This window comes from Hyperolius riggenbachi, chromosome 3 (assembly GCF_040937935.1).
Source record: "Hyperolius riggenbachi isolate aHypRig1 chromosome 3, aHypRig1.pri, whole genome shotgun sequence".
In the NCBI taxonomy this organism is placed as follows: domain Eukaryota; kingdom Metazoa; phylum Chordata; class Amphibia; order Anura; family Hyperoliidae; genus Hyperolius; species Hyperolius riggenbachi.
In genome coordinates this window covers 139,513,875-139,536,320 of record NC_090648.1, presented here as the reverse complement: position 1 = coordinate 139,536,320, position 22,446 = coordinate 139,513,875, and the positions used below count along the sequence as shown (strand labels likewise).

Genomic DNA, 22,446 nt, shown 5'->3' with positions numbered 1-22,446 from the left:
AAATGAACCAGATACTTACCTAAGGAGAAGGAAGGCTCTGGGTCCTATAGAGCCACCCCGCTCCTCTCACGGTCCCCTCGTTGCAGCGCTGGCTCCTGTTTGAATCCCCGGCGGAGGAGGCTTTGGAAGTCTTCAGGAGCCGAGTGCTCCCGAAGACGGGCAGCTCTGTACTGCGCCTGCATGAAGGCGTGAGAGAGCGTGCTTGCGCAGGTGCAGTACGGAGCTGCCTGTCTTTGGGAGCACTTGGGCTCCTAAAGACTTCTGAAGCCTCCTTTGGTGGCAGAAAGCAGTATTTTACCAATTTGGTCGAATGCTGCTACCATACGTACCAGTGCTGGAATGAGAGATCCGTTAGTGGAGCGGGAAGACTCTATAAGACCCAGAGCCTTCCCTCTTCTTAGGTAACTATCTGGTCATTTTTTTTTAACGTGGTTCCCATTCACTTTAACACTGTAGGACCTCTGACCATTACTGCTTATATTTTGGGACAAGGCAAGGCCATTTCAACTGCATGGATCAGGTGTAGAAAAACACTTCTTTTCATATTTTAGTAAAATGGTAGAAAGAAATAACTTTACAAAAATCCTTAAAATGTATCATAAATATACACAAACTGATGAAAAACAAGAGGGACAACTCATTTGCCCCAACAATTTACGCTTGGACTCAAGCAGCTTGACACTGCGCACCAGAAAACACGTCTTAATCATCTTGTGCTTTTGGGAAAAGCATTTTCTCTCCCCCTTTTTTATATAAAACGTAATTACAAAAAATCTATCTCATCAAGGTTCTCTTCTCTCATGAATCCATATTGCACAATTAGTGTGCTGTGGAATCTGCATCTTGTGCAAATAGAGGACTACATCTCACTTGAACGTTTTGATAAGACTTCTCCAGAGCAGTGATGGCAGGTTACACACGAGCGGAGGGGAGACCTGTGCACGCTGCCCTCTGGTGGCACAGCAGGAATTGTATTTGGAATGAGAATCAGCCCTTGATGTTGTAGTGCTGCAGACTGAAGGCCAGTCTGTAGTGCAGGAGCGGGATACAGCGGTGGCTGCATCCCTCTGTAAAGGTAAGTCACGCTACAAATGCAGTCACATAGCTGCACACTTCTTTGGAGAAGAATCGTCTGCATTTGCCTGTTTCCGGATGCTCTCTGTAAAGAAGAAAAACCACCACATGAGAGAACATCACCACCACCTGTCCTCCTAGAACTTCTAATCTCAGAAGGTCCTGCAGCATAAAAGCAGTTGGCGACTTCCCAAATATGTACAAATACTAATCTAAAAAAGTGATACATATAATACACAGGACTTCTTACAGATATATAGATACAGTAAAACCTTGGATTGAGAATAACTTGGTTTAAGAGCGCTTTGCTATACAAGCAAAAATTATTGTGAAATTTTGCCTTGCTGTACATCTTGATATACAAGCAAAAAATAGTATACATGCTGTCATGTCATTACAACTGAGCCGACAGGTCTTTTCCCTTTGATGCTGCAGGATTCTATTTAATTGTACTTCGTGTAGAGACTGTGCAAAGTCATATTTCCATGAAATCCTCAAAAGCAACTGTCAATGGATAAGTTCCTTGTTAAAGAGGAACTCCAGTGAAAATAATTTAATATAAAAAGGTGCTTAACCACTTGAGGACCGCCCCCAGCCGATGGGCGGCGGCAAAGACCGGGCCCAAACGACCGCAATACGCCCATCGGCGGGGGCGGCTGCGGGAGTGTCTGTGCGGCGATCGCGTCATTCGTGACGCGATCAGCCGCCGGGGACTGGCTCCGCCCACCGTTCGTTGTAACCCGCCGGCCGTTCGGAAGCGCCGGCGGGTTACTAGCACCCGGATCGCCGCATGTAACAAGTATAATAGGCTTTGTAATGTATACAAAGCCTATTATACTGGCTGCCTCCTGCCCTGGTGGTCCCAGTGTCCGAGGGACCACCAGGGCAGGCTGCAGCCACCCTAGTCTGCACCCAAGCACACTGATTTCCCCCTCCCCTGCCCCCTGATCGCCCACAGCACCCCTCAGACCCCCCCCTGCCCACCCCCCAGACCACTGTTTGCACCCAGTCACCCCCCTAATCACCCATCAATCACTCCCTGTCACTATCTGTCAACGCTATTTTATTTTTAAGTCCCTAATCTGCCCCCTACTCCCTCCTGATCACCCCCCCACCCCTCAGATTCTCCCCAGACCCCCCCCCCCAGACCCCCCCCCCCCGTGTACTGTATGCATCTATCCCCCCTGATCACCTGTCAATCACCTGTCAATCACCTGTCAATCACCCGTCAATCACCCGTCAATCACCCGTCAATCACCCCCTGTCACTGCCACCCATCAATCAGCCCCTAACCTGCCCCTTGCGGGCAATCTGATCACCCACCCACACCAATAGATCGCCCGCAGATCCGACATCAGATCACCTCCCAAATCCATTGTTTACATCTCTTATCTCCTCTAAACACCCACTAATTACTCATCAATCACCCCCTATCACCACCTGTCACTGTTACCCATCAGATTAGACCCTAATCTGCCCCTTGCGGGCACCCAATCACCCGCCCACACGCTCAGATTGCCCTCAGACCCCCCCTTATCAATTCGCCCGTGCAATATTTACATCTGTTATTCCCTGTAATAACCCACTGATCACCTGTCAATCACCCATCAATCACCCCCTGTCACTGCCACCCATCAATCACCCCGTCACTGCCACCCATCAATCAGCCCCTAACCTGCCCCTTGCGGGCAATCTGATCACCCACCCACACCAATAGATCGCCCGCAGATCCGACATCAGATCACCTCCCAAATCCATTGTTTACATCTCTTATCTCCTCTAAACACCCACTAATTACCCATCAATCACCCCCTATCACCACCTGTCACTGTTACCCATCAGATTAGACCCTAATCTGCCCCTTGCGGGCACCCAATCACCCGCCCACACGCTCAGATTGCCCTCAGACCCCCCCTTATCAATTCGCCCGTGCAATATTTACATCTGTTATTCCCTGTAATAACCCACTGATCACCTGTCAATCACCCATCAATCACCCCCTGTCACTGCCACCCATCAATCACCCCCTGTCACTGCCACCCATCAAACAGCCCCTAACCTGCCCCTTGCGGGCAATCTGATCACCCACCCACACCAATAGATCGCCCGCAGATCTTCTCTCCTCTAAACACCCACTAATTACCCATCAATCACCCCCTATCACCACCTGTCACTGTTACCCATCAGATTAGACCCTAATCTGCCCCTTGTGGGCACCCAATCACCCGCCCACACCTCAGAACGCCCTCAGACCCCAGCCCTGATCACCTCGCCAGTGCATTGCTTGCATCTATTTCCCCCCTCTAATCACACCTTGAGACACCCATCAATCACCTCCTGTCACCCCCTAGCACACCTACCCATCAGATCAGGCCCTAATTTGCCCCGTGTGGGCTCCTGATCACTCGGCCAAACCCTCAGATCCCCCTCAGACCCCCTTCCGATCACGTCCCCAGTGCATTTATTGCATCTATTTTCCCCTCTAACCGCCCCCTGAGACACCCATCAATCACCTCCTGTCACCCCCCTAGCACTCCTATCCATCAGATCAGGCCCAATACATCCTGTCATCTAAGAGGCCACCCTGCTTATGACCGCTTCCACAAAATTTGCCCCCTCATAGACCACCTGTCATCAAAATTTGCAGATGCTTATACCCCTGAACAGTCATTTTGAGAAATTTGGTTTCCAGACTACTCACAGTTTTGGGCCCGTAAAATGCCAGGGCAGTATAGGAACCCCACAAGTGACCCCATTTTAGAAAGAAGACACCCCAAGGTATTCTGTTAGGTGTATGATGAGTTCATAGAATATTTTATTTTTTGTCAAAAGTTAGAGGAAATTGGATTTTTATTGTTTTTTTCACAAAGTGTCATTTTTCACTAACTTGTGACAAAAAATAAAATCTTCTATGAACTCACCATACCCCTAACGGAATACCTTGGGGTGTCTTCTTTCTAAAATGGGGTCACTTGTGGGGTTCCTATACTGCCCTGGCATTTTAGGGGCCCTAAACCGTGAGGAGTAGTCTAGAATCCAAATGCCTCAAAATGACCTGTGAATAGGACGTTAGGCCCCTTAGCGCACCTAGGTTGCAAAAAAGTGTCACACATGTGGTATCGCCGTACTCAGAAGAAGTAGTATAATGTGTTTTGCGGTGTATTTTTATACATACCCATGCTGGGTGGGAGAAATCTCTCTGTAAATGGACAATTGTGTGTAAAAAAAATCAAATAATTGTCATTTACAGAGATATTTCTCCCACCCAGCATCTGTATGTGTAAAAATACACCCCAAAACACATTATACTACTTCTCCTGAGTACGGCGGTACCACATGTGTGGCACTTTTTTGCACCCTAAGTGCGCTAAGGGGCCCAAAGTCCAATGAGTACCTTTAGGATTTCACAGGTCATTTTGCGACATTTGGTTTCAAGACTACTCCTCACGGTTTAGGGCCCCTAAAATGCCAGGGCAGTATAGGAACCCCACAAATGACCCCATTTTAGAAAGAAGACACCCCAAGGTATTCCGTTAGGAGTATGGTGAGTTCATAGAAGATTTTATTTTTTGTCACAAGTTAGCGGAAAATGACACTTTGTGAAAAAAAACAATTAACATCAATTTCCGCTAACTTGTGACAAAAAAAAAAAATCTTCTATGAACTCACCATACTCCTAATGGAATACCTTGGGGTGTCTTCTTTCTAAAATGGGGTAATTTGTGGGGTTCCTATACTGTCCTGGCATTTTAGGGGCCCTAAACCGTGAGGAGTAGTCTTGAAACGAAATTTCTCAAAATGACCTGTGAAATCCTAAAGGTACTCATTGGACTTTGGGCCCCTTAGCGCAGTTAGGGTGCAAAAAAGTGCCACACATGTGGTATTGCCGTACTCAGGAGAAGTAGTATAATGTGTTTTGGGGTGTATTTTTCCACATACCCATGCTGAGTGGGAGAAATATCTCTATAAATAGACAATTGTGTGTAAAAAAAATAAAAAAATTGTCATTTACGGAGATATTTCTCCCACCCAGCATGGGTATGTGTAAAAATACACCCCAAAACACATTATACTACTTTTCCTGAGTACGGCAATACCACATGTGTGGCACTTTTTTGCAGCCTAACTGCGCTAAGGGGCCCAAAGTCCAATGAGCATCTTTAGGCTTTACAGGGGTGCTTACAATTAGGCACCCCCCAAAATGCCAGGACAGTGAACACACCCCACAAATGACCCCATTTTGAAAAGTAGACACTTCAAGGTATTCAGAGAGGAGCATAGTGAGTCCGTGGCAGATTTCATTTTTTTTTTGTCGCAAGTTAGAAGAAATGGAAACTTTTTTTTTTGTTGTTGTTGTCACAAAGTGTCATTTTCCGCTAACTTGTGACAAAAAATAAAATCTTCTATGAACTCACCATGCCTCTCACTGAATACTTTGGGATGTCTTCTTTCCAAAATGGGGTCATTTGGGGGGTATTTGGACTATCCTGGAATTTTAGCCCCTCATGAAACCTGACAGGTGCGCAGAAAAGTCAGAGATGCTTGAAAATGGGAAAATTCACTTTTGGCACCATAGTTTGTAAACGCTATAACTTTTACCCAATCCAATAAATATACACTGAATGGTTTTTTTTTTATCAAAGACATGTAGCAGAATAACTTTCGCGCTCAAATGTATAGGAAATTTTACTTTATTTGAAAAATGTCAGCACAGAAAGTTAAAAAAGTCATTTTTTTGACAAAATTCATGTCTTTTTTGATGAATATAATAAAAAGTAAAACTCGCAGCAGCAATCAAATAGCATCAAAAGAAAGCTGTATTAGTGACAAGAAAAGGAGGTAAAATTCATTTAGGTGGTAGGTTGTATGACCGAGCATTAAACCGTGAAAGCTGCAGTGGTCTGAATGGAGAAAAAGGCTCTGGTCCTTAAGGGGCGAAAAGACTGTGGTCCTGAAGTGGTTAATTTTTACAATAATTATGTATACATGATTTAGTCAGAGTTTGCTCATTGTAAAATCTTTCCTCTCCCAGATTCACATTCTGACATGTATTACATGGTGGCATTGTTACTGTGGGCAGATTATGTAGCTGTTCTGGCTTTAACAGACAGCTATCAACAGCCATTTCCTGTGTGTGTCATTGTTACATTGTGGCAGTTTGCCCAGAGTACCGTACGGTACCAGAGCCTCTTGTGGGAGGGGTTTCAGCACAAAATCTGTCATACAGCGCCCCCTGATGGTCTGTTTGTGAAAATCATTATATTTTTCATGTAAAAGTGGGTATCAGCTACTGATTGGGATAAAGTTCAATTCTTGGTCGGAGTTTCTCTTTAAAGCCACACAAAAAAAAAAGGTTGGGATGAGATGGCGATGCTGTTGTGACTTTTTTTTATACTATTTTACTATAACTGTTTTTGCATTGGGGAACGAATGACCTGGGTTTCCATTAAACCCAGTGCTCTTGATTACAAGCATGTTACCGGGACGAATTATGCTCACAAACCAAGGTTCCACTGTATAAACATATTGTCCGCTTACAAATTAAAAGTTCCCAAAGTACAGTGCTCTGAAAGCTGCCATTGCAAATTATTGCATAGTTGCTGTATTTATATGGCCCAGTGCACACCAAAAACCTCTAGCAGATCCGCAAAACGCTAGAGGTTTTTAACCACTTCGTCCACAGGTCAGTAGATATACGTCCTCTGGGACTTCATCTAAGCCACAGGTCAGTAGATATACGTCTTGTAGCAGAAGCAGTGCTGTGCAGGATTGGGCTTGCTCCTGTGCACATTTCTGGCACTATTTGATGCAGGACTAATTGGTGAATGGGAATATAAGTTTCCTGAGCTAATGAGATTGATTTTTACTATTAAAAATACTTGTATTTTCTCATTTCATAGTGAAAAACACACTTTGTAGCACTATTTCAGAATCAAATATCTTCACCATAAATTGTGACAGGAACATAATCAAAGTTTTGTGATAAGCAGTAAGAATAGCCAAACAAAATGTGTGTTTTTTATCGACAGTAGCACTTTTTATTTTTAAACTGGAATTGGTTAAACTGAGAAATACATGTTTTTTCTATTTTTTTCTTTGTTTTCCCATTAAAATTCATAGAAAACAAAATTGTTTGAGGTAAAAAATGGCATACAATGAAAGCCTAGTTTGTCTTGAAAAAAACAATATATATTTCATTTCTGTGTCATAAGTAGGGATAAAGTTATTTCTGATTAAATAGGGACATAGCTAAACTGTCAAAACTGCTCTGGTCAATAAGTTGAAAACAAGGTCTGGATGCGAAGTGGTTAAAGCAGATTTCAGAGCGATTCTAGCCATGTTTAGAGAGGTTTAGAGAGGTTTTCTAAACATGCCTTTTGTGTAGCAGATATCAAATATTGTTACAGTAAAGCTGTTACTGAACAGCTTCTATAACAAAAATGACTGGAAAACTGCTCTGATCTAGCGTTTTTCAGAGCGGTTTTCCACTTTCCTATACTTTAACATTGAGGCAGAAATGCCTCAGAAATCTAAAAATGCTGCAGCCCCCTGAGTTTGCGCTCCAGAACCGCTCTGGTGTGCACCAGGCCTATATTATAATGTATCCATTGAGAATTTATCTCCTTTTTCACTTTTTGTTTGTGTTCAGCTGAGAGCCTACCAACAATCTTTACTAATAGTGGCATATAAGGAGGAAACATAAACAAGATTATGTAATCACTTCAATTTCATATTCAGAGCTAAGCTTCTCACTGAAGAAGAAAGTGCTGTGTTTAACTGTTTGAATGCTGTTTTGCCACCAATTTTTTTCTGGTAGTAGGTCTTATGCCGTAAATAATCTTTTTAGAGCAAAGAAGAAATGCTGAGTTTTCACACTACTTTAACCAGTTAATGGCAAACTGACTTATTAAAAACAGGACGTTTGACGCTGTCAACAGCAACAGGACGTTTTAATAAGTCACCCGCTCGTGCCGCTCCCGCCGCTATTTACCGTCGGGTCACCTCGATCTGGGATTGGGGAAGAGGACCGTGCAGTCCTCTACCCAATCGCAATGCATGGAATGAATGGACGTGACCGCGAACAGCAGCCACGTCCATTCATAAAACAGGAAAGAGTTACAGCATAGTTAAAAGTAAAAAAAAAAAAAAAAGTGATCACTTCCTATTACGGGAGAGTGTTCACCAGCGCCATCTTGTGGAAAAAAGGTAAAATTACACACACACACACATTACAAATTACAGGCACATACATACACACACATATCACAATATTAATAAAATGAATGACTTACACCTCTCAGCGAGCCCCCCCCCCCCAAAAAAAAAAAACCACTTGTAAAAAAAAAAAACCATCAGTTTAAAAAAAAATACATAAATAGTTGCCTTAGGGACTCCGCTTTTTTAATCTATATCTTATGAGGGAAAATGACTAACTTTATTACATAGGGGCTTGTAATTATAGAGCGGACAAAAAATACAAAACAAAACAGAAAAATAACACCTATATTTCAAAATAATATATTGTCACCATACATTGTGATAGGGACATAATTTAAACGGTTTAATAATCGGGACAACTGGGCAAATAAAATGTGTTGGTTTTACCCACAGGAGAACACTGACAGGTGCTCATCCCGTTAGGGTTAAAACCACTTGGAGGTGAACTGGTTAAATAGTGACGTAATAATTTGCATGTTACTGCAGAACACTGACCTGCCAAATCGCTCCTCCCTATGCCAACCAATGCTTCATATAGTCCCTTTATTGGGTTCTCTCCAGCCATCACTACTCCATGCAGCCAAATAAGCAACATCCTGTGTCCATGGTCTCGATAACTTTTGTTTCCTATTGGTAAAAACACATTCATGAAAACTGGTACTAATGCAAAAAATGGGAAAATATAAAAAAACTCTCCTCGATGGGAATACTTAGACTAATAAAAGGGCTGATTCCGCAAGGAAAAAGATACTATATAGATCAGTATGTCTCCATTCAAATCTTGCATCCAGAGAAGTCCGTTCCAATATATACAGTATGAGTATACTGTCCCTTATCAAATGATTTTGTATATATAGTGACCCCTTTTTTTTGCAGAAGTAAGGTATATTTTATATATTTTTTTCTAAAGGAATTCCAGGAAGCTCCTTTTAAAGTGTGCACTGTGTGAGTGTGATTGCACAATTATTTGTAGTTTTATGGTCATAACCAATAAAACATTAGGCCCCATTCACACTAGAGCGTTTTGCCGCGATTTCCGCAAAACGCTCAAACGCTAGCGCTTTTTAAAAGCGTTAGCATAATGAAACCCTATGGGCCCGTTCTTACTTGGGCGATTTGCACTAATCACCGCAAATTGCCCAAAAACGTGAAACGCCAACACGTCGCCTGCACCATTTTCAGGCGATTTCCCGGTGATTGCGTTTCAGTGCTATAGAAGTGCTAAACGCTATCGCGGCAAAATCGCCGCACTGTTCAGTGATTTTTCCGCGGAAATATCACTCCTGCAAAACGCCGGAAAAAAATCTCCGGCGTTTTGTGTTTTTAAGTGTGAATGGAGCCTAAGCCTTTTTACCTAGCTCTCAATGGGGTTGATTCATCAGTATTAACGAGTTGCAGCAGTGCAAGTTAAATGACCTTACGTGTGCTAATTACACTAGCGCAACTTAATGCTCCCACGGGCTTGCTACTGACAGTGTGTGTGCGCTCCTTAGCAACGCCCGATACTCTGAAAGGCCGTGCTATAGTGCACTAGCGTGGCCACGCTACTACATTAATTAACATAGTAGCGGCGGCAGTAGTCAAGTCACTATCGAGTGGCCTTTCAAAGTATCCGGCGTTGCAAACGAGCGCACACTACGCTGACAGTAGCAAGCCCGTGGGAGCATTAAGTTGCGCTAGTATAATTAGTACACGTAAGGCCATGTAACTCGCGCTGCTGCAGTGCGTTACTATTGATGAATCAACCTCTTTGTTACCTGTTTTTTTGATAATATTATTTTGTAGTGGGTAGGAGGGTCGCCACTTTTACACAAGGAGAGCAGCATAGGAAACATTTATGAAATAGCACCTTTTTTTGATTGACACATTCAGGAAAACTGTAGTGAAATGTATCAGAATATCCTGATGCAATGTACAGAAATGTAGGAGATATACAAATGGTTGCAATGGGGGATGGATAGGATTATATTATTTATTCATTTTCTCATTTATATAACACTATTTCCTCTTGCTGGGTTGTACAGAGAACCATACAGAAAGGGGGTACCATTATAAATACATATAATCCTAATGGGCCGATCCACCCATCCTGCCTCACTCCCCTGCAGATTATACGCTAGCAAGGACGGGGTTCTCTCCTCAGCGCTACTTATTCTACAAAAGAAACGGGGGCGTGTACTGCTGGATCTTACCTTACAAGGCATGAACCCTGGCTGTATCTGTGTGTATGTGTGTAAACTTTAGTGTACTAGCTAAGGGCACCACCTGATGTAGGAGACCAGGGTTTGAATCCAGTACCTGTTCAGTAAGGAGTCCTTGGGCAAGACTCCCCAACACTGCAGGGTGGCCTACTGAGTACATCCTAAGGACTATGACCCACTAGAGCGCTTTTAGCCATGCTTTGGATTCCCTCAATTGGCTGACGAATCCAAAAGAGCTAAAGCTAATGCAAGTGAATGGAGCGGAGCAGACGTCAATCTACCGAAATTGCAATTGCAAGTCCTGCACCATTATCGGAGCAATTTAATAGTGAGGGCCCAAAACCAATTACTTCTAAATAGCTTCAGAATTGCTCGGTTTTAGTTGCAAAATTGCTCTCAGGGTTTTGAAAGTGATTTTGCCATCGCAAGTGGGGCGCCCAGCCTTAGTGGCTGTAGCTCTCCCTTTTGAGTCTGAACGATAATGGCAGGTCTAAAGGGAAGGTGCGAGCAGACTTACCTGGGGCTTCCTCGCACCTTCCCTTTAATGACAAGACCTAGTGGCAGGCAAGAAGTCCTGTGTCACACACCACATCCCCCCACCCCCGGAAAAAAAAACCACTACACTCTAGAGAATATAAACCATGTGCTGTATAGGGTGTATGCATAATACAGGGAATCCTTGGAATACGAACAACCCACCAATCCTGTTGCATTTCGTTGCACACCCCCTTCCTATACTACCCCAGCTTAGTGTGTTAATGCAGAGTATAGTGCAGCAGAAGCTGTGCTCTCACACCTCCACTGGAGCCCAGTGCTGTGCTTCCGCCTAGCCGCTCACCACTTGCCCTAGTGCCCAGCATCTCCAATCACATATAGCATGATTGCACGCTACATGAGGAGAGTGAGGTGCCAGCACTAGAGGAAGCAGAAAACAGACAGGATGGTCGCACAGGCACAGCACTGGACTACAGAGGGAAGGTTAGAGCACAGCTTCTGCTGCACTATTGCTCTGCCTTTACACATTGGTCTGGGGGAGCACAGGAGGGAGGACAGGAACAGATAGTGGGACAAGGGGACAGAGGGAGGCACAAAAGGGGACAGAAGAAGGCACAGTGGGACAGAGGAAGGCACAGAGAGACGCACACAGAGCTGGCTCATCCACAAGGCAACTTAGGCAGGTGCCTAGGGCCTGGAGAGAGTCTAGGGGCCCGGTTTATGCTAACCCCCAACAAATCTTGCCAAAAAAGCTAGGTGGCCATTAAGTGTGGGCCGTTGCTTTCCTAGGGCACCATTTCACTTTAATCCATCTCTGGATGCACAGGGAGGCAGAGGTGGCACGGGGGGACTAAAAGTGGCACAAGGATACAGAAGGAGGTACAAAGATAGACAGAAGGAGGCACAGGGTACAGAGGTGGCACAGGGGGACTGGAGGTGGCACAAGGAGACAGAAGGAGGCACAAGGAGACAGGAGGTACACCCGTGGGCCGTAGCTCCATTCGGGGGCAGGGCTTAGTTCAAAGGGGGGGGGGGCTAAATCAGGGGCATGGTACCCCCAGGACCAATGGCATTTCAGACATTAGCCTGTACTGCCTATGCCTAAAAACACCCCGGTGGTGTTAAGTACTGATATGAATGGCATAACTTGTACTAACTGTTGAGTTTTAGAGCTCATTATGTCACCAGTGTACAGTATAGACACCCTAGTATCACTGCACTCTGTACCTGTCCACTGCTGCTCTATGGCTCGGATATGGGCATCAGTGAACTTCCAGTACTGTGCCAGCTTCTTCCACTCATTAGGCTTCAGGTACTTAGTCGCCAGCCTCCACATGACGGAGCGGATGTGTTGTGTCTCCAGGCGATGATCCTGTCTGAAGGTCAGATGTCTGGCCACCCACGAGTCAGAGTCACTGTTCATATTGTCCTGTGACATTACAAAAAGTGCATATCAATGGTATGACTTCTTAAGGTGGCCACTAACGGTCCAAATTCTAGCAAAAAATTGTTACAGTGATCAGAAAGTCTGATTGGATTGGTTGTAAATAATATTCATTGATGGGCACAATCGATTACGAACGATTTAAAAATAATCGTCCAATATGGAATTTGGTCAAACCAAAATGTGGATTTTCTTGTTGGTTGTGATAGATAGGAAGCAAAGATTGGTTCGTTGGTGGTGTAGTCTTCCGATCAGAATTATCTGCTCACGAGCCAGTATTTGGGCCAATCAATAATTTGTATAGATTTCCCAATGGAAAACTGATTGGTATGAGTTGCAAAAACAATGTAGTAACATGTATGACGGCTTTTCCAACCAATCGTCTGCCCAGAGTAAGTTCTAGCGGGATCCTGTATACATCAGCTGGTTGCCTGCACTTGTACACAGTGAGGCATGTGCACGACCAAACTGCGAAAAATGACGCAGGTAAATTTAAGTGCACCATACGCCCCCATTGGCCGTAATGTGAATTATGGCTTCAGCAGTGCTCAGTTGGTCATTTGGGTACATCAAAAGACGGAGCCCAAATTACTTTAAATTACTTTAAAAACAACGTGCCCCTGAGTCTATGGTGGCCTGGAGGGGGAATAGTACTTTTGCAGGATGAAAGTTTTTTCGGCTTGACCCTGTGCCCAAATTCCTGAGGCAGTTTTTGCATGTATGCTTTTCAGGACTTATTCATATTTGACAGTATGTTAGATTGCAAAACAATCAAGAAAGCTATTCTTTACCCATCATTAAGCTAAATACTGACGTGTTTATTGTCGTCCCTTGGGAAACGATCCCTCGGGCGAGGGACACTTTGCTAGCCATCAGACTAGAGATGCATTCTGTAGCAGTGGCGGGTTGTCATAGTGACGACAATCGGCACACAAGATAGTGGGCAGAGAGAAAAGAATATTGCGATCTGGCATACTGGAGTTGGATCCTTAAGCGAGATCGGACTGGATACACATGAGAAAGGCAAAAGGCTGTTGGAAAAAAGTGGTCGTTATTGGCCGTTTCAGCTGACTTCTGTATAATAGGTGTTCGTACCTCAACTGATAGGTCTGCTGAAGATTTCACTTCCAATCAACAGACAATTTGATTGTCCTGATAGGATCATTCGTTAATCGGGAGTGAACACTGCCTCATTTGTACATGATCCTACAAATTAATTAAACAGCACTCTCAGCTATTTAGCTGTGTCTGCAAACAAGTTCCCAGAAGCCTTTTGTACCTTCTCCCATTTGTAGAATCTGTCTGCCTTGATAATCATGTCTGCCAGGTTTATGTGATTGCCTCGAGCAGCCACGTCAAGCGATGTCTTTCCTTGCTGGGAAGGAGACACAATTGTTAGACTTTTAACACTCAGTAAAGCAATCACAGCATGTCGCTGTAGTCATTTATCTCACTCTATACCTTGTCTTGTAGCTTTAGATTCACGCCAGCTATGAGAATCATTTCTGCCATGTCCTGTCTTCCATGCTCCGCTGCCAGGTGTAGAGGGGTCTGCAACCTCTGCAAAGAAAACATAAGGACAAGATTCAAGTTCCCTGATTTTCTGTAGAAGGGTCCGCCCCCAGTTCCTATGTGCCTGCATGTTCCCTGTTTTGGTGCTTCTCTTTCATAGGGCAGGTCTGTTTCTAGACTTGCTTCTGCTCCAGAATTACGTGTGTAAAGCTTTACTGCATGATGAGTAGAGCAGAACGCAATACATCACATGCAATGCATTACCCTCTACTCATCCTGCATATGACTTTACACACCTAGTTCTGCTTAAAGGACATCTGAAGCGAGAGGGATGTGGAGGCAGCCATATTTATTTCCTTTTAAAGCGGAATATAACCCTGCATTTCAACTTTGCTCTAAAACATTATTTACAGTATATTATATGCAACCAGCATTTTTTTTTTTACTAGACCAGCATTGGAAGGGTTACACAGAGCTTTAAAGTTCCTGGAGAGAACTGCAGACGCATCTGAAGCTTACATAGATACATTTTGTTTACATAAATGTATCTAAGTGTGGAATGTGACTCACTCTCTCTGACAGAAGGAGCTGGAGGACAGCCGGAGAGTGTGTAACATTTATCACTTGTTACATTCTATTTAGTTAAATGTATCTATCTGAACTTCTGCATATCTCTCCACAGAACTTTAAACCTCTGTGTTTAACCCTTCCAATGCTGGTCTAGTAAAAAAAAAAATGCTGGTTGCATATAATATGCTGTAAATAATGTTTTAGAGCAAAGTTGAAATGCAGGGTTATATTCCGCTTTAAATGGGCACTATAGCGAAAAATTGTAACATTTAAAATATGTGCAAACATAAACACAGAAGTACAGTAAAATGAGCCATAAATTAGTAGTAGAAATCTGACAGAATCGACAGGTTTTGGACTAGCCCATTTCTTCATAGGGGATTCTCGGCAAGGCTTTAATTCTTTATAAAGATATTCCCGGAAAAAAATTTAAACAATGATGCTGGCCAGCTTCAAATTACAGTTGTGATTAGTCACAGATGAGGGGGAATCAGACAGGCTAAACTCTCTAAATACATACAGGGTGCATTTCTCAAAGTTTTCCTTCTGTCCTGTGCAAGCGTTCATGTCCACTTTAATTGCACCAGTAAATTGTATACGTTTATGATATGTAGAATTAATTGTACAGCACCACAGAAAATGACAGCGCTATACTAATCACTAGACCTCATTCACACTAGTGTGCTTCTGTCCACTTTTCAGCAACATGTATCAATCTGTAGCATTGATGTGCTGAAAAAAAGCGGGCAGAAGCGCACAAAGTGTGAATGAGGCCTAAAGTGCTATTTCCAGTGTCTCAGGCATAACTAGTTTGCATGTATGAAATAGAAGGTCTTGTGATCACAACATACATAATCCATGAGGTCCAGGTCACATTCACAATCAATGAGAAGCTTCACTAAGGATGGGAAGTTCTGCAGAACGCAGATGTGCAGAGCGGATGACTTTTGCTGCAAGAAAATAGAAACAAATTAGATGCAATATAGATATTTCATACTGATGCAATGTGGATATTATTGCTCATAACAGAAGCACTTCAAACGACAAGCACCATCTAAAATTTGTGGGCTGGTCATGATTTGAAAAAGGACCTATAATGGCCCGAAACGCCTGTGCATCATTGGAAACAGACCCGCAGTACTATTGTACTTTTATGTCATTTTAATTGAGCTACAATAAAGGAACCTTTTTAGATGGTGCTTGTCGTTTGAAGTGGATTGCTACAAACTTGTTACTCTTAGTATTGACAGCAGCACATCTATTACCGTCGGTGCGGTGGCAATTACTATTGCACATAGCAGAACAGCATGCTTCACACATTTATATTCCACTAATTGACCTAAGCCTGTTTAAAAATGCGCTGTAGGTCTCTTCATGCCGCCACCGCCACCAGTCAGGCCTGGTGCACACCAAAAAAACGCTAGCAGATCCGCAAAATGCTAGCAGATTTTGAAACGCTTTTTCTTATTTTTCTGTAGCGCTTCAGCTAGCATTTTGCGGTTTTGTGAAGCGTTTTTGGTGTAGTAGATTTCATGTATTGTTACAGTAAAGCTGTTACTGAACCGCTACTGTAACAAAAAACGCCTGGCAAACCGCTCTGAAGTGCAGTTTTTCAGAGCGGTTTGCGTTTTTCCTATACTTAACATTGAGGCAGAAACGCATCCGCATTCCAAAATCTGCAGCAGCCCGGGAGTATGCGTTTCTGCAAAACGCCTCCCGCTCTGGTGTGCACCAGCCCATTGAAATACATTACCCAAGCGGATCCGCACCCGCATGTGGATCGCAAACCGCAGCCGAAACGCTCTGGTGTGCACTAGGCCTGAGTGCGCATGCTCTCGCACCTGTCTGCCACGCGCCCACCCGTCTGCTGTGCATGCACCCTTCGGCCGCACGTGCATCCGCCTGGCTCCCTGAGCCCATCCTCCTGTCTCAACAGCTATCCATGCTGCACATGCGCAGTAATGCAATCGCACGGACACACAGACAGGATGACGCAGGGACGCTTAAGGATTATTATATAGTATGAAAGTGGTGATCATTTCCATGATTTATATAGATCAGGAGAAGCTTTGAGGATTAAAAAGAATGAAACACAAGTTTAAAGAAGAGCTCCGACCATCACCATTTACCAGAAAGGGGTGTGAAGTTGAAAGCAGGTCACCTGGGCGCACACACAGAGATGCGTAGTGCCAAATGCCATAGTCTGTGCCCCGCGTACGGGTAATTTGGGGTTCCGGCGATGCCGAATTACTTCTCCCTTCAAATTGCGATGACTCGGAGGGGGAACAGTAACTAGTGCCACCCGGTGATTCAGCGGCAGCAGGATGAGCCGCCATTCCGCTCGCCCTGTGCACTACTGACCGGGCGGCGTATTAGTACATACGCTGTGTAGTTATGGGCAGGATACACACCTGTCACATGGCTTTCAGTGAACCCACCTGTTTGAAGCTAGTTTGTTATACAGTATGTGTACATGCTGCGCTTCCAGTGTGGGACTTCTCAGTGGCCCATTTCAATGATCACCTTTAGACTCCTATGGAAGACTGCAGTTTATAAACTAAATTGATTCAAAACTTTACACATGATATGGGCACACAAGTGCCCGTGGAACATGTCTTCACATAAGTAGCCAGCGATGGCCATCTAGGAGTTTGGGTCACCCATAACTGAACCCGCCTCCCTTCAAGCTGCTGGGGGACAGTAGGTAGAGTTCTTCTTTAATATTGACAAGCCATAATTGATTCCATAAAGTTATATAAACATTCAAATGACATTGTGAGACAAATTGGTCACTATTTTCTGCAGCACTACTGCATTATATGTAGAAGTTTCAGTGTAATGCAACCAGCCTCCACTGCTTAGTGATGTTGGATTTTGACCCATACTATGCAGTATATGGTATGCAGCTCACACACAATATACATAAGTTCTTGCCAGGGGTGTGCCTTCGTTCATAGATAATACTAATACAGGAAGTATAAGCACATTCCAGTATTCCAGGCCTGGTTTAATCTTTCCAACAGTACTTGCTTCTTTTTTACATTTTTTGTTTATTTTTAGAAATGTATACTGTTCAACCCTCTCCAGGTGCATTGCCAGGATTCTATTAAAGTGGATCCGAGATGAACTTTTACTCCTTGCATAATTGTGTTCCTTACATATAGTTTATAGGGCATTCCTCAAGCCAAATACTTGTTTTGTTTTGTTTTAATACTATAATTCCCTATAAACTAAACGAGCCACACCCACAGCTTCTCCAGAGTGCCTTGGCGCTTGCAAGGGATTGTGGGATTTCAGTCTGGGCAGGTGAAAAAGGTGTTACTAGCTATAGATTTCAGAGGCAGAGTTTTCACAATCTGAGAGCTGCAGTGCAGATACAGATCAGTTGCCTGTGTAATGGAGGAGATAATGGCCCATACTCACGAGGGACTTTTGTCGCCTCAACACGCGGCGCGCGCCTGTTGCGGCGACAGGTCGCCCGTGAGTATGGGCCGTTGCACGCGCGCGCACCCCGAACTGTCGCCCGTCGCTCATGTCGCCATGCGATTGAAAGTTTCAATCGCATGGCGACAGTCGCCGCCGCACCCCCGCCGCAACTGTCGCTAGTCCGCGTGAGTACGCGGACTAGCGACAGCAACCTCCATTAAAGTATATGGAGCTTCCGGCGGAGGGAGGAGGAACGTCGGCGACAGCTTCCGCCTCGCCGCTGGTCCCTCTTCCGCGTGTGTACGCGGAGGGACCTGGCGAGGAGCTGTCGCCGGCCTGTCGCCCACACGCTCACGTGTGCTGGCGACAGGCAACATTTGCAGCCCGTGAGTACGGGCCATAAGAGTGGAGTTTTCACAGAATATGCAGATTAGCATGCCTAGATACAGATAAGCTTGCCTGTGTGTGTAATTGTGTAATAGTGACAAGCAGAAAACATGTCTGCTCCCATTGTATCACAGGAAAAAATATTAATATACTGTTGAAGCGGTTTGAAGATAGATTTGCTGTGTAAACTATCTAAACTTTAGATAAGATGTATAGACAAGTCACTTGTTATATTTAGTTTTTCATCTCGGATCCGCTTTAAACAAATGTTGGATATAGGCTTAATATTCTGGATGTTCTTAATCATTTCTTGTTTTATGTAGGTTTTCTTACTCCTTAGGTGAAACTGCTCATCTCTGTGGCTTAAAGGGAACCTAAATTAAGAGGGATATGGAGGCTGACAAATGTATTTCCTTCTAAAGAGAAACCATGACCAAGAATTGAACTTTATCCCAATCAGTAGTTTATACCCCCTTTCGCATGAGAAATATTTTTATTTTCACAATCTGATCATCAGGGGGCTCTGTATGGCTGATATTGTGTTGAAACCCCTCCCACAGTGTGATGTCAGGACCATGGTCCTGACAGTTTCCTGTCTGTGAACCTCATTGCGTTGTGGGAAATAACAGCTGCCAAAAAAGCAAGCAGCATCTCCTTCCAGTGACATCACCTGTCAGCAGAAAAAATGTCACCATGTGGTAAATGTCAGAATGTAAATCAGGGAGAGGTAAGATTTTACAATGGACAAACACTGACTAAATCATTTATACATAATTATTGTAAAAATGAAGCACTTTTTTTTATTACATTATGTTCACTGGAGTTCCTCTTTAAACAATACCATTTACCTGGCTGTCCTGCTGTTCCTCTGCCTGCAATACTTGTAGCCCTAGACACCGAACAAGCATGCAGCAGATCAGGTGTTTCTGACAAAAATCTGACAAGATTAGCACCATGCTTGTTTCAGGTGTGTGAATTAGACACTGCGGCAGCCAAGGATCAGCAGGAGTGCCAGGCAACAGGTATTGTTTAACTACTCTGTAACCACCTAACACCAATTGTGGCGTAGAGTGGCTACCCCAGGACCGCCTAATGCCAATTTGTGTCAGGTCCTGGAGGCGGAGATTAGCAGGGAATGCGTGCACTTGTTCCCTGCTCGTAAACAGAGCAGGACCAGTGATCAGCCTGCCAGCCTCGATCGGAGCTGGCAGGCTGTTACAAAAAAAGGAAATAAACATTTGTATAGCCCTGTCACTTGGCTGCCCCTCTGGTTGGCTCACACTCTACTCCCTCTCATAGACTGAAGCCTATGAGAGGATATTATATGTATGGATCATAGTGTAGGGCCAACTTGAGGGGAGAGGGGGGGGAACAACACATGGCAGCAGCAATCAGACCACCAACAGGAAGTGTAGTGCTGAATTGTGAAAAATCGTCTGGTCACCGGGGGGGGGAGGTGTAGGCCTGTGGTCCTAGAGTGGTTAAAAAGAATAAATATGACAGCCTCCATATACCTCTCATATCAGGTTCCATTTAGAGCCTAGACAGAGGAAGGGTTATCATTTCTGCCAGTCATTGCAGAGGTTTTCCCCTCGATAACATTGATATAAACCCTGGTGTATTCTGTGCTGTCTCTACCCTGATATAAAGAGATTTACACCACTACCTGCTAGGGCAAGAAGAGACCGCCATTCAATGAGATGGATTCAAAAACAACACTAAAACCCTAAAATACCTTCTCCCCTTTGTTTTCCACAATACTAAAAATAAACTTTTATTGGCTGGAGTTGAGCTTTTTAAATGACTGATGATACATAGCAATGGTTAGCACACAGGTATACTGAGCATGCCAACACAATCCGGCATTCACATACACTTAAGGCCTGAACACACCAGCGTGCTTCTGTCCACTTTTCAGGTCACCAGTTTGGTTTACAAATAACAGTTATCTATGATGCAGGCAGAAATTACTACTTACTACATTCCAAATTTTAATCATTTGCATTTTTTTCCTTTCAATAAACCTGGACTGTCCTGGATTTATTAAAAAGAGGAATTCCTTAGGAGGCTGTTCCTACTACTCACATTGTTTACTGCATTGATGTTAATCCCTGCATCGATGAGAGTCCTAGCAATGTCTTCATATCCATGGAAGGCAGCATAATGAAGGCAGTTCATCCCTTTCTGTCAATAGGAAACATGGATTATATACACAGTGTCTACCATAGACATACACACTGCTTTGCATTCATTTTTATTTATTGTATTTATTTATGTATTTATATAGCACTGGCATCTTACGCAGCGCTGTACAGAGTATATAGTCTTGTCACTAACTGTCCCTCAGAGGGGCTCACAATCTTGTCCCTACCATAGTCATATGTCTGTGTGTATGGTGTAGTGTATGTATCATAGTCTAGGGCCAATTTAGTGAGAAGCCAATTAACTTATCTTTAGGTTTTTGGGATGCGGGAGGAAACCTGAGTGCCTGGAGGAAACCCACACAGACACAGGGAGAACATACAAACATCATATTGATATTTACAGGTTCCTGGCCACATACATGTATATTGGAGAGTGGGGGGAGCCCAGAGAGAGAGAGGAGGAACACTGCCAAATGTTATTATTTGAGGGGAAACGCTGCCAATCTAAATGCATTTTGTGTGAATATGCTGCCAATCTGATTGAATTCTGTGGGAAGAGCTGCCAATCTGATGGTATTTTGTGGGGAATCCGCTGCCAATCTGATTGCATTTTGGGGAAATATGCTGCCAATCTGAATCTGCCTTTTATGGAGAATATGCTATCACTCTAATTGCATTTTGTGGGGAAACTGCTGGTAGATTTTTCTTTTCTTTTTTGGGGGGGGGGGGGGGGGGGGTGGGAAGGGTCAGGCCTCCACCATGTGGTCTGGGAAAAAATGGCCCTCCATGCCCGCGAACTTGGGCAACACTGATGTAGAATATCAAGAGACCACATTAGAAGATTACTTGTGCCCCTCATTACTAAAAATATGATGTATTTAAATAGTTCCAGCATCTCCTGGCTACATAGTCATGTCACTAACAGTCCTCAGAGGGAGGAGCTCACAATCCAATCCCTACCATAGTCACAGTCTAATGCCAGTGTTATTATGTATTTATATACAGAGAATATAGTCATGTCACAATCTGATCCCTACCACAGTCATTGCCTTATGCCCCCACCATATTAATATTATGTCTTTGCATAACACTTAGGTCTTCCTCAGCACTTTCTAGAGTATATGGCATGCCACTAACTGTCCCCACAGAGTCAGAGGTGCTCACAATCTAATCCTTACCACAAACTACAGCTCTGTACAAATACTAAATGAAACTCAGTCAAGGTCGGCCGATAACTTCCTCTGCCATGTACAGCAGCCTCCAATGCCCCCTGATGCCTCGGCAAGCGATCAATCTGCCGGATCGATTGAACCAATCAATGGCCAAGAGCAACGCTCTCCCCGCTCCCCCTGGCTGCCATGTGATGTCACATGCGCACCACTCCCCCGGCCTTATGGTATGCTTTGAGGTGCACTGTTTGCACTTTTAATAGCTGTTTTGAATACCACAGTATATATAATACGGTAAGACTTAACAGTACTGGTTGAGCAGATCTCATATTTTGCTTGATTCCCACTTGTGTAACCGCTTCCCCTTTTTACACATATACTATTATGAGGCAATGTTCTGCGGTTACTAGTTATGTTAATGGCTGCACTTGGAGGCCACAGGGTACTAGCCAAAAGGGACTTAAGACCTTAATGGCACACTTCCCTGAGTCCACTTATATTTGAGTCTTCAAAAAAATCAATAGGGGCAAATATTTGGGTCGACTTATATTAAAGTATATATGGGTAATTCAGCTCACAGCAGCTCTTGCTACTGCAGTCATGGAGACACAGGTACAAAACTGGTATTCCAGTTCCAGCCAATGACAGCAGGCTGAATCACGCTTTGGTGCCGTAGTGATACTGTTCATAATGGACAAAAGGTCTCGATTCATCAAGACTTATCGAAACAATTACCGACAGCTCGGTAAAATAACGAACTCGATAAGTTGATTTCAGGATTCATCAAAGTTATCTGCAGCTGTTAG

The 22,446-nt window shown here is 43.9% G+C and overlaps 1 protein-coding gene across 2 annotated transcripts in view; it reads right to left on the bottom strand.

Moving 5' to 3' along the window:
• Nucleotides 1–270: 270 nt before the first annotated feature.
• Nucleotides 271–22,446, bottom strand: part of ANKDD1A (ankyrin repeat and death domain containing 1A) — an 89,323-nt gene continuing 67,147 nt past the window's right edge. For both annotated transcript variants that reach the window (XM_068272422.1, XM_068272423.1), the window contains 7 exons: nucleotides 20,413–20,511; nucleotides 15,366–15,464; nucleotides 13,894–13,992; nucleotides 13,712–13,807; nucleotides 12,216–12,417; nucleotides 8,788–8,919; nucleotides 271–1,159 (listed from right to left, as the gene is read on the bottom strand). In XM_068272422.1, coding sequence (XP_068128523.1) covers nucleotides 1,098–1,159; nucleotides 8,788–8,919; nucleotides 12,216–12,417; nucleotides 13,712–13,807; nucleotides 13,894–13,992; nucleotides 15,366–15,464; nucleotides 20,413–20,511 — 789 coding nt within the window. In that variant the 3' untranslated portion in view covers nucleotides 271–1,097. The remainder of the gene's footprint in view (nucleotides 1,160–8,787; nucleotides 8,920–12,215; nucleotides 12,418–13,711; nucleotides 13,808–13,893; nucleotides 13,993–15,365; nucleotides 15,465–20,412; nucleotides 20,512–22,446) is intronic.